This window comes from Rattus norvegicus, chromosome 2 (genome assembly GCF_021556685.1).
Source record: "Rattus norvegicus strain SHRSP/BbbUtx chromosome 2, alternate assembly SHRSP_T2T, whole genome shotgun sequence".
Classification (NCBI taxonomy): domain Eukaryota; kingdom Metazoa; phylum Chordata; class Mammalia; order Rodentia; family Muridae; genus Rattus; species Rattus norvegicus.
The window spans coordinates 60,261,730-60,273,860 of record NC_141535.1 but is presented as its reverse complement, the minus strand read 5'-3'; the positions used below and the strand labels follow the sequence as shown (position 1 = coordinate 60,273,860).

The 12,131-nt window shown below is 41.2% G+C and overlaps 1 protein-coding gene across 4 annotated transcripts in view; it reads left to right on the top strand.

The window, feature by feature from the left end:
* The window catches only part of Spef2 (sperm flagellar and cilia associated 2), a 182,471-nt gene extending 170,652 nt beyond the window's left edge, over positions 1-11,819 (top strand). For all 4 annotated transcript variants that reach the window (XM_087632807.1, NM_022620.2, XM_087632806.1 and 1 more), the window contains 4 exon segments: positions 636-815; positions 6,192-6,431; positions 6,578-6,700; positions 11,681-11,819. In XM_087632807.1, the coding sequence (XP_087488933.1) occupies positions 636-815; positions 6,192-6,431; positions 6,578-6,700; positions 11,681-11,770 (633 nt within the window). In that variant the 3' untranslated portion in view covers positions 11,771-11,819.
* The last annotated feature ends 312 nt before the right edge of the window (positions 11,820-12,131 follow it).

The following is a 12,131-nucleotide window of genomic DNA, read 5'->3' as shown; positions in this document are numbered from 1 at the left end:
ATGCCCTCTTCCAATAAATGACCCACCGAATTTACACAGGGTTGCCTGCATGAGTGTGGGTGGAAGGACATGTCCTAGAGCACGGGCAAGTTACATGATTATACCACCAAAGAGAGTGCCACACATCCCCTGTCACCGTTCAGTGATTAACTGTTAATAATCCTCTAAGAGAGGAGGAAGGACTCATCAGCCCTTCCTCCTTCCTTCTACATTGAAAAGGTGACGGCCCAATCATGTGCCGGTCTTGTGCAGGCCACCACAGCTGCAATGAGCTCAGGAGTGTGTGAGCATCCTGTGCAGCAGCTGCTGCTCCATAGCAAAATTATGTCCTCAAGAGCTGGCAGCTTCCTATTAATTGTATTTTAAATACTTAAAAAAATTCAAGCTTGTCCATTATGGCACTCAATAAGCATTTGGTTGAATGGCCGAAGTGATGGGTTTGTCTTCATTTTTGTGTCACGTAGCAATGACAACAGAATTAGTGACCTGGTACGCTGTCCAGTGAGCATCTCACACATCTGGAACTCCAGATATGGCTTATCTGAAGTCTCTGTTCATTATCACCCTGTCTGCCTACTCACTGCCGCAGTGAACCCACCTTAGCTGCAGTGACAAATTGTGTGCGTGTGTGACAGTTCTTTTTCAGGCTGTTTGCTGACTCTGAGAAGGATCCACCTCAGCTTGACTACACTCAGATGTTGCTGTATTTTGCCTGCCACCCAGACACTTTGGAAGGAGTCTACAGGGCCCTCAGTGTGGCTGTGGGGACTCACATATTCCGGCAGGTTGAAACTCCAATGCTAACTGCAGAAAAGGTAACTACGTGGTACAAATGTGACAACTCTGAATTCTGAAGGAAAGTAAGGGCACCAGAGAAATTGAAACCCATAACAGTAGGGACTTACCTCTTTTCTTTATCATATTTTTCTGGGTCTTCAACGTCATACTTTACATGTAATAGGTCTTCCAGTAAACTTTCTTTAACTGCATAAAGTCAGAGAGCTCAAACACTTCTGTAGTAAAATGAACATCTGTTCAAAGTCTCTGGGTAGGATTGAAGTTTGCTCTTAAAGCAGCAGATGAGACGGGGTTTTGCAAAAAGTACTGATCATGAGAAACAAGCAGGAAGTGGATTAGTAACCTGATGCACATTTTGGAGTATGTAAGAAATGTACCTGAAGCAAGCTCAGACCTCAGACACTACCCACACAAATATGACTTTTGACCTTATTTCAGCCTTGAAACCACAGGCTGAAACCTCAAAGAGCATAGAAACTTTCTAGCTAATTCAGAAGCCAGGATACATTCCCCCTCGTGATTTCCAGGAGATGGATAAGCCCTTGCATTTTCAGGTTGAAAGGCTTCCTATTGGGTACAAAATGACCAGTTTCCCTGGTGTCCACTGACACTTTCTCTGACCTTTGATTCCCAATATGTTCTCCCAAGAGCAGATTCCTGATGGTGATTCTGTGATCTTTGTGGGCATGGGAGGAGGGACTGATGTCCATACCCTTAGGACCCCAGCCACTTTTATTTCCTCTTGGCCTGTATTTGTAAAAGAAGAGATAATCTGAAAGAAATGGTAGAGTCCCCTGACAGCATTCACCTGTGGGAAGAGATAGGCTCTTTTAGATTTGAGCGTGAAGTTTGACCATAAGCACCAGGCCAGGGTGAGGGAAGATTGGTGCCCAATAAGCTGGCATGGGGCTTCTCAAATACATATGCTGTTGGTAATGACACAAGACTTACACCACAGCAAAGAGGCAAGCAAGGAGTGTTGGTATTCTCCACACTAGAAAACTACTTTAAAATTTTCCCACATAAGTAACTTAGGTACAGCCAACTGTCCTGAGGTAGCATTTGTCACGTCCACAGTGATGTCTCTATATCCTCACATAGATTGTATGTCCTTTAAACTAATATTGGATTTATGACTAATCCAAAATTACGGCCTGCCCTGAGGACTCAGTGTGATGGCTTCCCAGGCACAGAGAGTCTCCCTGATCTCAGATGATGGCTGCCCACTTCTCCTTTAGCTGTCCCCTCTGAGACCGCATTGTTCACATGGGAAAGATGCAGCTGCTCTAAAATCACCTCCCATTCTGTACTCAGCAGACTGAGTTCAGGGTGTTGGTGAACAGTAGGTACATTCCTTGCTTGGCACCCTCAAATGTAGGGCACAATCTGAGAAGGAATCGACAACAATGCACTGAAATTCTTCAGTTTTGTAAATTAAGCCTTCACTTAACATCAGGTCTGTGACAGATAGAAAGATAATTTTTCCCTTCAGAAGGGATGCCATCTAATTGCTCAATCCATGCCTTAGAAAATAAGATAATGATGTACCAAACAGGGAACTAACACAAACTAAAGATATATTTTTTAATTGATATATTTTATATAATATATTCTGATTATGTTCTCCCCCAACTCCTCTGAGATCCTCTTCACTGCCCCACCCATACAAATCACACCCTGTCTTTCTCACTCTCATCAGAATACAGTCATTTAAAGACATACTTATAAAAGGTAAAATGAAATTAAAAAGTAGAATAGGAAAAAATAAACTGACAAACGTGAGAAAAAGAACCAAAGAGAAGGCTCTAGAAGCATATCCAATGCAGAGACACATTCTCACACACAGAAATCCCATAAAACCACACGACTGGAACTCAAAATACATGTGCAAAGGACCTATAAGTGTTTTTAAAAAAATTCCTGGCAACATATCATGTGACCAAAAAACCCTCCAAAGATACCATTGAGTTTATTTTGTGTTGGCCATCTACTACTGGGGCATGGGGCTTCCAGCCGTATGAGAGATTTTTATACACAGTGAGACTCTGTTGGAGAAAATTTTTCATTTATGAGCAGTTATTAATTGAAGGTAGCTTCTAGATTAAGAATGAGGGCTTGTATCCACCCTTAGCTCTGGGACCCCCATTAAGCTGGACCTTGTCCATCAATTGACTCCTATGGCCAGATTATCCCTATCTGGAATCTAGGTCAAGTTGTCTCATGTCCTCCAGAGTAGCTACACATAGAAAATGCCCGATGTTTGTGAATAGAATGAAAACATGAAGAGGGGTTGCTGTGCAAGAGATGGAGTCTCAGCTTTAGGAGCAAGGAGATGGGGAGAGGAACAAATGATTCTGCCCAGGAAGACCAAGGATGGAGAGGTTGCACCAAAACCATTACTATAGCAACCACTATGGTGGGTAGCACCAAGCCACCTAGAATAGGTGACCTGTATCCCTGATGTCCCTGACTTACTACCTCATCTTAGTGTTCCCACTTAGGAAATAGCTCCATTTGAGAGCTGCTCTCCAGAGCTCTTTTAAAGCACAAGGATATTGTTCAGAAACCAGGGGTGTCTGCAGAGATTGGAGCGTGTCTCCCTTTGGCCTTCAGGGACTGTTCAGACTTGAAATAAACTCGAAGCACTTCAGAAACACAAGAGTTGCCCGCCTCACTCATTCACACTTGAATGGCATTTTAGCCGCAATTATACCCTTCCATTTCTGAGTTTTTTCCAACTGTGTACTAGTTTCCTGGGTAACCTCATCTCAGGAGTGTGCAAAGACCTCACTCAGAAATAACATCTCCAATTAATCTCTATGCACTTCCAAGGCTTTCCATCGAATCTTTGCTTTCTGCCTGTGTTATTATGATAACTGGAACCTGTGTCTTATTTTTTTATTCCTCCTTCTGTATCTTTGCTGTCATGCTGCTTTCATTCAATGTGGCTCAGACCTTCTGTGGAAAGCCGTTGTTTCTCAGGAAATTTTTTAAAAGCCCGAGAGCAAAGCATTTATCAAGAATGTACAAGTTTTAGTGAATGCAATACTTGAGTAAGTGAAATTTGGTGTAATAGCTAATTTTGAAACCCTTGTAGGGTTTCAGGACTATGATGTTAGATTTTAGTAAATTGTTAGTTTGCAGCTCCCACATAGTTGAATTTTTATTAAAGCCCTCTTGGCAGCATGTTTGAGACCCTGAAGTTCCGTGTATGTACACATGTTGTGTGACACTTTTGTTCTCAGAACCAACATTATTTTCTGTGTTAGGCCTGAGCTGAGTCAAGAACAGAAATAAACGCTCAGGAAGATACACAAGTATCATTTCAGAGACACATGTGTGGACAGGCTTTGGGATCAGTCTTATCAGCCACAGCAGTATAAATTAGTGCTCAAAGGTGCCACCATCCCTGTTTGAAGGGCATGGATCTCTCTACTTTGGTGCCACAGATAACTATTCCAAAGAATTGCCTTTTCTTCTGGCTGCCATCACTGGTTTCTCTCTCCAGTGTCTGTTAGAGTGAACCCTTCTCTTGCATATACCTTTTATCCCTCCCAGAACACTGAACGGTCCTTTCATTCTTTCCTCTCTTACCTAATAGCTATAATGTGTATTCCAAGTCCCAAAGGGCAAAGGCAACAGGAATCAAAAACAAAACAAAAACAACCACAAAAAACTTCTGACATTAGGAAGTTAGGGACTCTTAATCCTAAAACGCTACATATTTAAATTGTTATTTTTTCATTAAAAATTATTTATTCCATGATGTATGTATCAGGTCTTTAAAAAGGAAGTGCTGCCCTAACTATGCAAAGAGCAACAAGGGACCCAGACTTTCCTAACCCTAAACCTGTGTCTGCTCATTGAAGCAACTAGTGATTTGCTCACCTACGGGTTCTCTCTTGGCACTGTTACTGCAGTGCTGTGCACTGCTCCCCATACACATCCATTCACTCCGCACCTACTCTGCAGGACACGTTAGGTCCAATCTCCATGTAGCATGTTTTACGGACCCTGAAACCTACTGATGAGTAACTGTAGAAGTAATCACCAGGAATCACAGTGAGGACACTAACACCTGCTTCCCACTTCCACCATGTAGCATTTAATTGTTGCAAGTTGAAAGGAGGTAAAAATGTATGTTTTAATAAATGTGTAAATATATATTTAATCACTATTTAACTGTTATAACCCCCTTTCAAAATTGAATTAAATTCCCTGTTTAGCAAAAGATAAAAACTCTCAGCAAAAGCAAGGTGACCTCCCAAGCTGAAACAATTGCACCTCATCTTTTCAACACAGGTAACAGTCCCTCCACAGGGACACAGATCTACCATAGGCTTAGTTTATGATCCCATTCTGTCACATATCACAACTAACAATTAATAAACTGAATTGGATATTTAATGACATCAGCATTCTCCTGAATTATCAGTTCTCCTTTCCTAGTGGCAAAGGGAAATCAGAATCCCTGTCTTCTCAGATTTCTGGCCAAACAACATTCAAAACTATTTCTCTATGTTGAATATGCAAATATTGATTATTTTATCATTAGAAAATACACGTGTGTTTGCATATACATACAAAATTTACTTCAGGAATTTTGAAGACGATGGAAATCATTTGTCTGACCCCCACTAGTAACCAGTGTTGACACTTTAAATGTGTTCTTTATCTGATTGATAAATGATACATCACCACATGACATCATATGACATGATAATAACACTGTATCTATTCCTGTGTTTGATGGGACTTTTATGAACTTACTCTATGGGTGCATTTTTGTTAGTTTGGATATACCTCTAGGCCATAATTTTCATAAAGGAATTGTGTCCATTACAAAACTATAATTTGTGTCACTGTACCCATACTTTTGGAATTACAAGTCATCTATTTTTATTATAACACCGAATTACCTTCTATATTTGAAACTTTCTGTGTCTGTAAACATTTATTCTGGATCATTCCTAATCTATAACTATGGAATCAAGAGGCAAAATTAGTCTTATGGATTTTAAATATCCTCAACTGAAGTCAGTTTTAGGGCAATCCCGCCATGCGTTGGTGTTGGGAGTCGCTTACACTAACTTACTTCTGTGTGCCACTGTGGAGGAATTTTATGTACCTGGTAGTGTAGGGAGCATGTGTGTGGGTTGAGATGAATGAGACTCACCCCACACTGACACTTCTGCACCATAAGCTAAACTGCTCTAGGACTTTGACACTGATTTTGAGTGCAGCCAATGCATTTTCTTCCATAATGTGTTTAATGGGGTTTGCGGTAGGCACCAGCCTTCACTTGCCTGGTCCTTGCGTTCTGAACAAGTTGATAAAGAATCTGTGTGCTGGAAACATGTCTGTCTGACTCCTGTCGTCCTCTCATTTGATAGACCTCCATCTCCTCTGTGAGTCCCAATGAGGAATTCCCTGAAGCTGAAGAAAACAGTACAAGAGAGGAGCTGAAGGAGGAGAAAGATGAGAGGGACCAAAAGGAAGAAGAAATCCCAGAAAATGCAAACACTGAAAAGATTTCCATGGAAACACTGCTCAAAGTGTTTGGAGGAGGAAATGAAGTGCTGGATGCTAACAGATTTGCCAGCTACCTAAAGACAGAGAATATTTACGCAGAGGTTGGTTAGACCGCTCACCTGGCATTGCTGTAAAGGTGTTGTGTATTGTAGAGAAGTCATGGTGAATTACTTCATTGTATGAGTCTACTTTAAAATAACTTCAAGATTGCAAAGGAAATTAACTTTGCCTGTGTTTTTCTTTAAAGAACCTCATCAAGACGTTCCAGGACCTGGGTGCCAAGAACCTAGAGCCAATCGAAGTTAATATTCTCTTGAAGCATCCTTACATTCAGGACCTGATTACGAATTATGTAGACTATAAAATCCCTGTGAGTATTAGCCAAAATCATCCTAATTTGCTTGGTTTCAGCTAAGGGTACACTTGAAATTCCTACTGTGAGCTATTAAAGAAGAGCAAGCTGGACTTGCCCAGACCTGCCAGCCAGCAATGGCCAAGGATAGCACACTAATGTACACTTGAGACAATTCTCAGTGTTAAGGATTTACATCCTTAGTACATGCTGCTATCCTGGGCCGAGAGGAGAGGGCTGTGGGTAGGTTATACATAAAGCTTGTTATATGGCCTATTATCGATGTGAATTGTTCTGGAAAAATAACGATGCTTGTCTACAATAGACAAGTGTAGACACTAGGACTCATTCTGCTATAAAGAACTAACCAAGACTATAGCCTCCATCCAAGTGCTGGTATAGTCACCATTTTCAAATCGTGGGATATACGCTCTCTGTAGCACATATGGGAGTGTACTTCTTTTCTTTCAATTGCTGATAAAGCATCCTGATGAAAAGCAACTTGGAAAGGAGAGGGTTCGTAGGGTTTAGAGATTACAGAGCATCATCAGTGAAACCCACGTCAGAAGCTCAAGGTAGGAACCTAGCGGCAGGAAGTGAACAGAAGCAAATGAGGAAATTACTTACCAATTCATTCCTTGTGGCTTATCTAACTTGTCCTGTTGTATAACCCAGGACCTCATGCCCCAAGGTGGTACCTAGTTGTCCTGTGTATTGAGTGGTGATAACAATTATCTCTGTGCATACTAATGTTTCCAATATAATTTGTACATGTGAAAATGGCAGAATGTACATAAACCAAGTAAAAAACTACAGATATTCAAGCTGTTACTTGTGTGTACTAGAAACATAGAGGGAACAAGCCTGTTGGAAGGTAGAAATGATTGCGGTTCGGGAAGGGAGAGGGAGAAAAGTCTGTATAGATTTTCTTATTGGGATAGGGCAATGAAGACATCCTGGATGACAAGCAGGTCCAGACCAATGTATAGAAGCAGGACCCCGTGGAAGAGCAGGATCCACGCCCTTGAAAGACTGTCTGTAAAGGGGCTAGGGTGATTCCATTGGATTAGTGAGATTAATTAAAACAGAAAAGAATGAAAGCTGAATTTCACACTGAACTTGAAAAGGCAATCAAGGAACCAATAGGCTTTGAGTATGGGAATGTGCTATTCTATTAATTTTTCATCTCTAAACATTTCCATATCACCTAACCATATCATGTTCCCGTGTCATTTTTTTAATATAGCAAGTTCAATACCTGACTGTTTCGGCGCCATCTTTCACCCTATGTTCCACATATAAAGGCAGAGGCCCCGCTTAAACTAGTAAAACAATCACTAAATCTCTCAGAATCATATGTAACAGGATTCATTTCCTACTGCCAGGAATAAGTAAGAGCATAAAGTGATAGGCCAGGCCAGTTATCAATTATCTCCACCCTTAAAGGAAGGAAAACCTCCTACAAAGCCCGCACAGCTCAATAGCCCTTTACATTGGCCAGAGAAGATTCTGTTCAAGTTCCTGCCTGATGGCAGAAGCCTTGAGACTAGCAGCTTGGAGAGTCAGCCTCTGGAGAACTGCAAGATCCCCAGGGAAATCCAGAGGCCCCAGAAATCTCCTAAGTTTGCTTCTTGGCTTCATCAATATTGTCTAGTTTTGTTGGCTGCGTGTGTGTGTGTGTGTGTGTGTGTGTGTGTGTGTGTGTGTGTGTGTGTGTGTGTGTGTGTGTGTGGAGAAAGAGAGAGAGAGAGAGAGAGAGAGAGAGAGAGAGAGACCCATGGCTCCAGCTGCATATGTAGCAGGGGACGGCCTTGTTGGGCACCAATGGGAGGAGAAGCCCTTGGTCCTGCCAAGTCTGGAACCCCCCATTGTAGGGGAATGTTGGAGGGGCAGGAGGGGAGTGGTTGGGTAGAAGAAGAAAAGGGGGATGGGATAGCGGGCTTATGTCTGGGAAACCGAGAAAGGAAATAACATTTGAAATCTAAAGAAAAAATATCCAATAAAAAAGGGTAATAAAAAGACAGAGAGAGAGAGAGAGAGAGAGAGAGAGAGAGAGAGAGAGAGAGACAGAGAGAGAGAGAGAGAGAGAGAGAGAGAGAGAGAGAAATGTTCTAAATGCAGTTTCCAGTTTCTCCCATTTTGGAAAGTGTTTACTTCCCACGGAGTAGTGTGTAGTGATGGTGACACCAGGAGAGAATTTTTTAATAGAAACTCAGTGGCTCAAAGATAGATAGGGCTGCTGAGCAGAGAAGAAGTTATACTCAAGGTCCAGACACCAAAGCTCGACTCACAGCGCCTCCTTTTGCAGGAGTGTAGCCAGATGCCAAAGGTTCCAAGTACAACCACAGTATGCCAGGAGAATTTTGATGCCTTGATCATCAGCACCTCTTCTGTACATTCCCACCATCCTCTTCTGTATTCCATTCACATTCTTTCTGGGGACCCCTCCTCCCAACCATCCTGCAGTTAACCAGACTCCTAGAGTCAGTATCACTTAACACACTAGAATCCTAGCTCATTTCTCCATTAGCGAATCTAAGCAATTAGTGAGTTAACTCCGTCGCTGAACACTTCTTTATGGTAAGTGTGATTCAGATTCTTAAACCCTTATTTTCCTTGCCCTTCATATCTCCTGCCTGTTGCTGACCTCAGTAATCAAAAGGCAGGGTGGGGAGCTATTTGATTCTGATCAGTAAGACTGTATCAACAAGAGTTGTACCAAAGACCTGGAAAAACCTAAAAATAGAGATTTGAGATCTAAAGAGGGGTCTCTTTCCACTAAGACATTTCATTCCTGTTCTTGCTAACCAAAAAAGAAGGAGGAAAGAGAAGGAGGGAAGAGAAGAAGGGAGTGAGGGAGGGAAGAGAAAAGGAAGGATGAGAGGGAGGAAGGAGGGGGAAAGTAGAAAGATAATAAACATTTCAGACTTGGGGGCTGGCTCTCATACTCGTACCGTTAGTTTTTACTCCAGGTATCCATGCATAAGTAAATAGATCACATTTTTAAATGAACCTTAACCACAGTGATGTTATTTGAAGATCGTTCAAGATAAGTAGAGCCAAAGCTAGAGTGTGGTTTTTCAAGGTTAAGAAGTTGTTTGCTATTATAAACAGTGGGAAAATGAAGGTTGCTGCTTAAGACTTCTGTGTTTACAGGGTCTGTGTGTACAAGTCACAGCATTTAAAAACACAAACTTGAAACGAAAACTGGATTACATGTAATGGTAATAACACACTTTAGTTCTGCTCCTGTTTCAAGGTGGTCTGGCTCTGTGCTTATGAGAGTAAGTCCTAGATTCTTGGAAATGGGTAGTGCTGGGAAGTACGTGGTACATACGATTTCAGTGTCCTGTGCTCCAAAACTGTGACATGGGGTTAACCTCCTCATGGGGCTTTTGTATGGATGAAATGAGTGAACGAGCACAGAACACTGAGCTCAGTTTCCAGCAGAAGAGCAGACACCAGTGCTGATGCTAAGACTGAGACTGAGATGGATGCAGAAGTCTCAGAACCAAAGACACACCAGCAAGTGAGATGAAACATACGGAGGGGCAGCCGGATGGACAGACAGACCGCTCCGTTTTCATCTCTGAATAGAGACAAAGTTTTCTCTGGCAGACAGCCACAGTGACCAAGTGTTAAACCGAAGTCCCAGGAACAGTCAGAGGTGAATAGCACTGCAAACTCCAGGTTTGGTGCTGGAATATTTTTCACAGATCTGCAGTCAAATTATGTACATAATTTCTACTTCCCTAGACCTTGTACAGAGAAAATATGTCCAAAAATATTTTTAAATCATTAAGAAAATGATTTGGGTAAATCTTAAAAAAATTAGTGAGATCATAACCAGGCAACAGAGTCAATTTCCTGTGACAACTATGTGACTGTGCCAAGATTCTGGTGCCTCTCAGTCCTCTCCCCAATCTGCTGACTACAGACAGCCTCCTATTTCTTCTTGAATTTAACCAATGCTGGTTGGCATGTATATAGAGCATGGCCTGTCATGTTGCCCATGCTTTGAAGTGCCAGACAATCCCAGAATGAAGGCCTCAGTTCCCAGATTAACTAAGGTCTACCAACATAAGTGCCCACCCTCAAGGGTTGCAGTAAGCAGAAACTAGAAATCAGTGGAAGCCACCATTTTATTTCCATGTGGCTCACTCAGAGGTTAACCCCTGCCTTTAAGGAGGTCAATGGTTTGAAGAAATGGGGTCAGTGTCGTTCCTGGCAGGGGCCGACAGAGTGACAAATATATAAACCAACAAGTTAGAAAGTGAAATAGCCCATGTCTTCACGTGTAAGGTGACCGCAAGCTGGAAGCTCTGTAGCTCAGCTCTAGAGCAGAGAAATCTACATTTGTAAAGCATTTTCTTAAAGTTTTGTGGGGGAAATAAATTAACATTACTAACCACTATGCAATTTTCATGTTTTATGTATATTATAATATTCATTCTATAAGTGTAAGTTTACATTTATGTTGAAAAAATAATGATTTAAGAAATTAAATTTTTATAACATTACTATCTCTGATAGTAAGAAAAAACATGGAGAAATGGGAAAAATCCCAGGGGGGAAAAATCTACTGCTCAAAATTTCTACATTTAAATTTCTATGTAGATGTGATTAACTTGGCATTATATTTTTCTTTAATAGAATGTGAATACTGTTTTATTCATTTACAGAAAAATAATCTTTTGGTTTACACACTATATGACAGAGTTGAATAATTGTTTTTATAGACATTACTTAACCTGACAAGTCCATTACAGGATTAGAAAGGAGAATTTCTAAAAACCCTTTGCTATCGTTACAAGGATAGAATTGGTGGTTCCAGAATAGAACTCATACTAAATGGGAAATGTTTTTCTCAGGGGGAAACAAAAGAAAAGACTAAAGGAAAATGCAGCTAACTGTTTAATAACAGCCACATCTGAGATGTCCCTCAGTCATAAATCCTCCATTTTCATTTGTAACTTCCCTTTGATTTTTCTCTCTTAGGACATTAAAATGATCCTTCAAAGGAGTGAGCATGCACAAGGCAGTGATGGAGAAAGGTCACCCTCAAGACTTACAGACGAAAAGAAGTGAAGACTGTGGTTTATTTTTTTATTTTATTGAATAAATATTCATAATCGAATGACCATGGAGTTTGTTGTGTGCATCATTGTGATGGGTGTGTGACTCCTTCTCAGTTGATAAGAAGCTCTGAAAAGGAAACTTGAAGTGAGCCATAAAACCCTGAGAGAGAGAGAGAGAGAGAGAGAGAGAGAGAGAGAGAGAGAGATCTCAAAAACATAAAGATGAATTTTTAAGTGATCCTGGAATTACCAGAAACAATACATTCAAAGTAAGCTCACTCATAAGCCATGAAGTCTCCCTATGGAGGTGTCCATATTAGGGGAATAGGTTGAAAATCCCACTGAAACTCAGAGGAAAACATTCCGTCTTA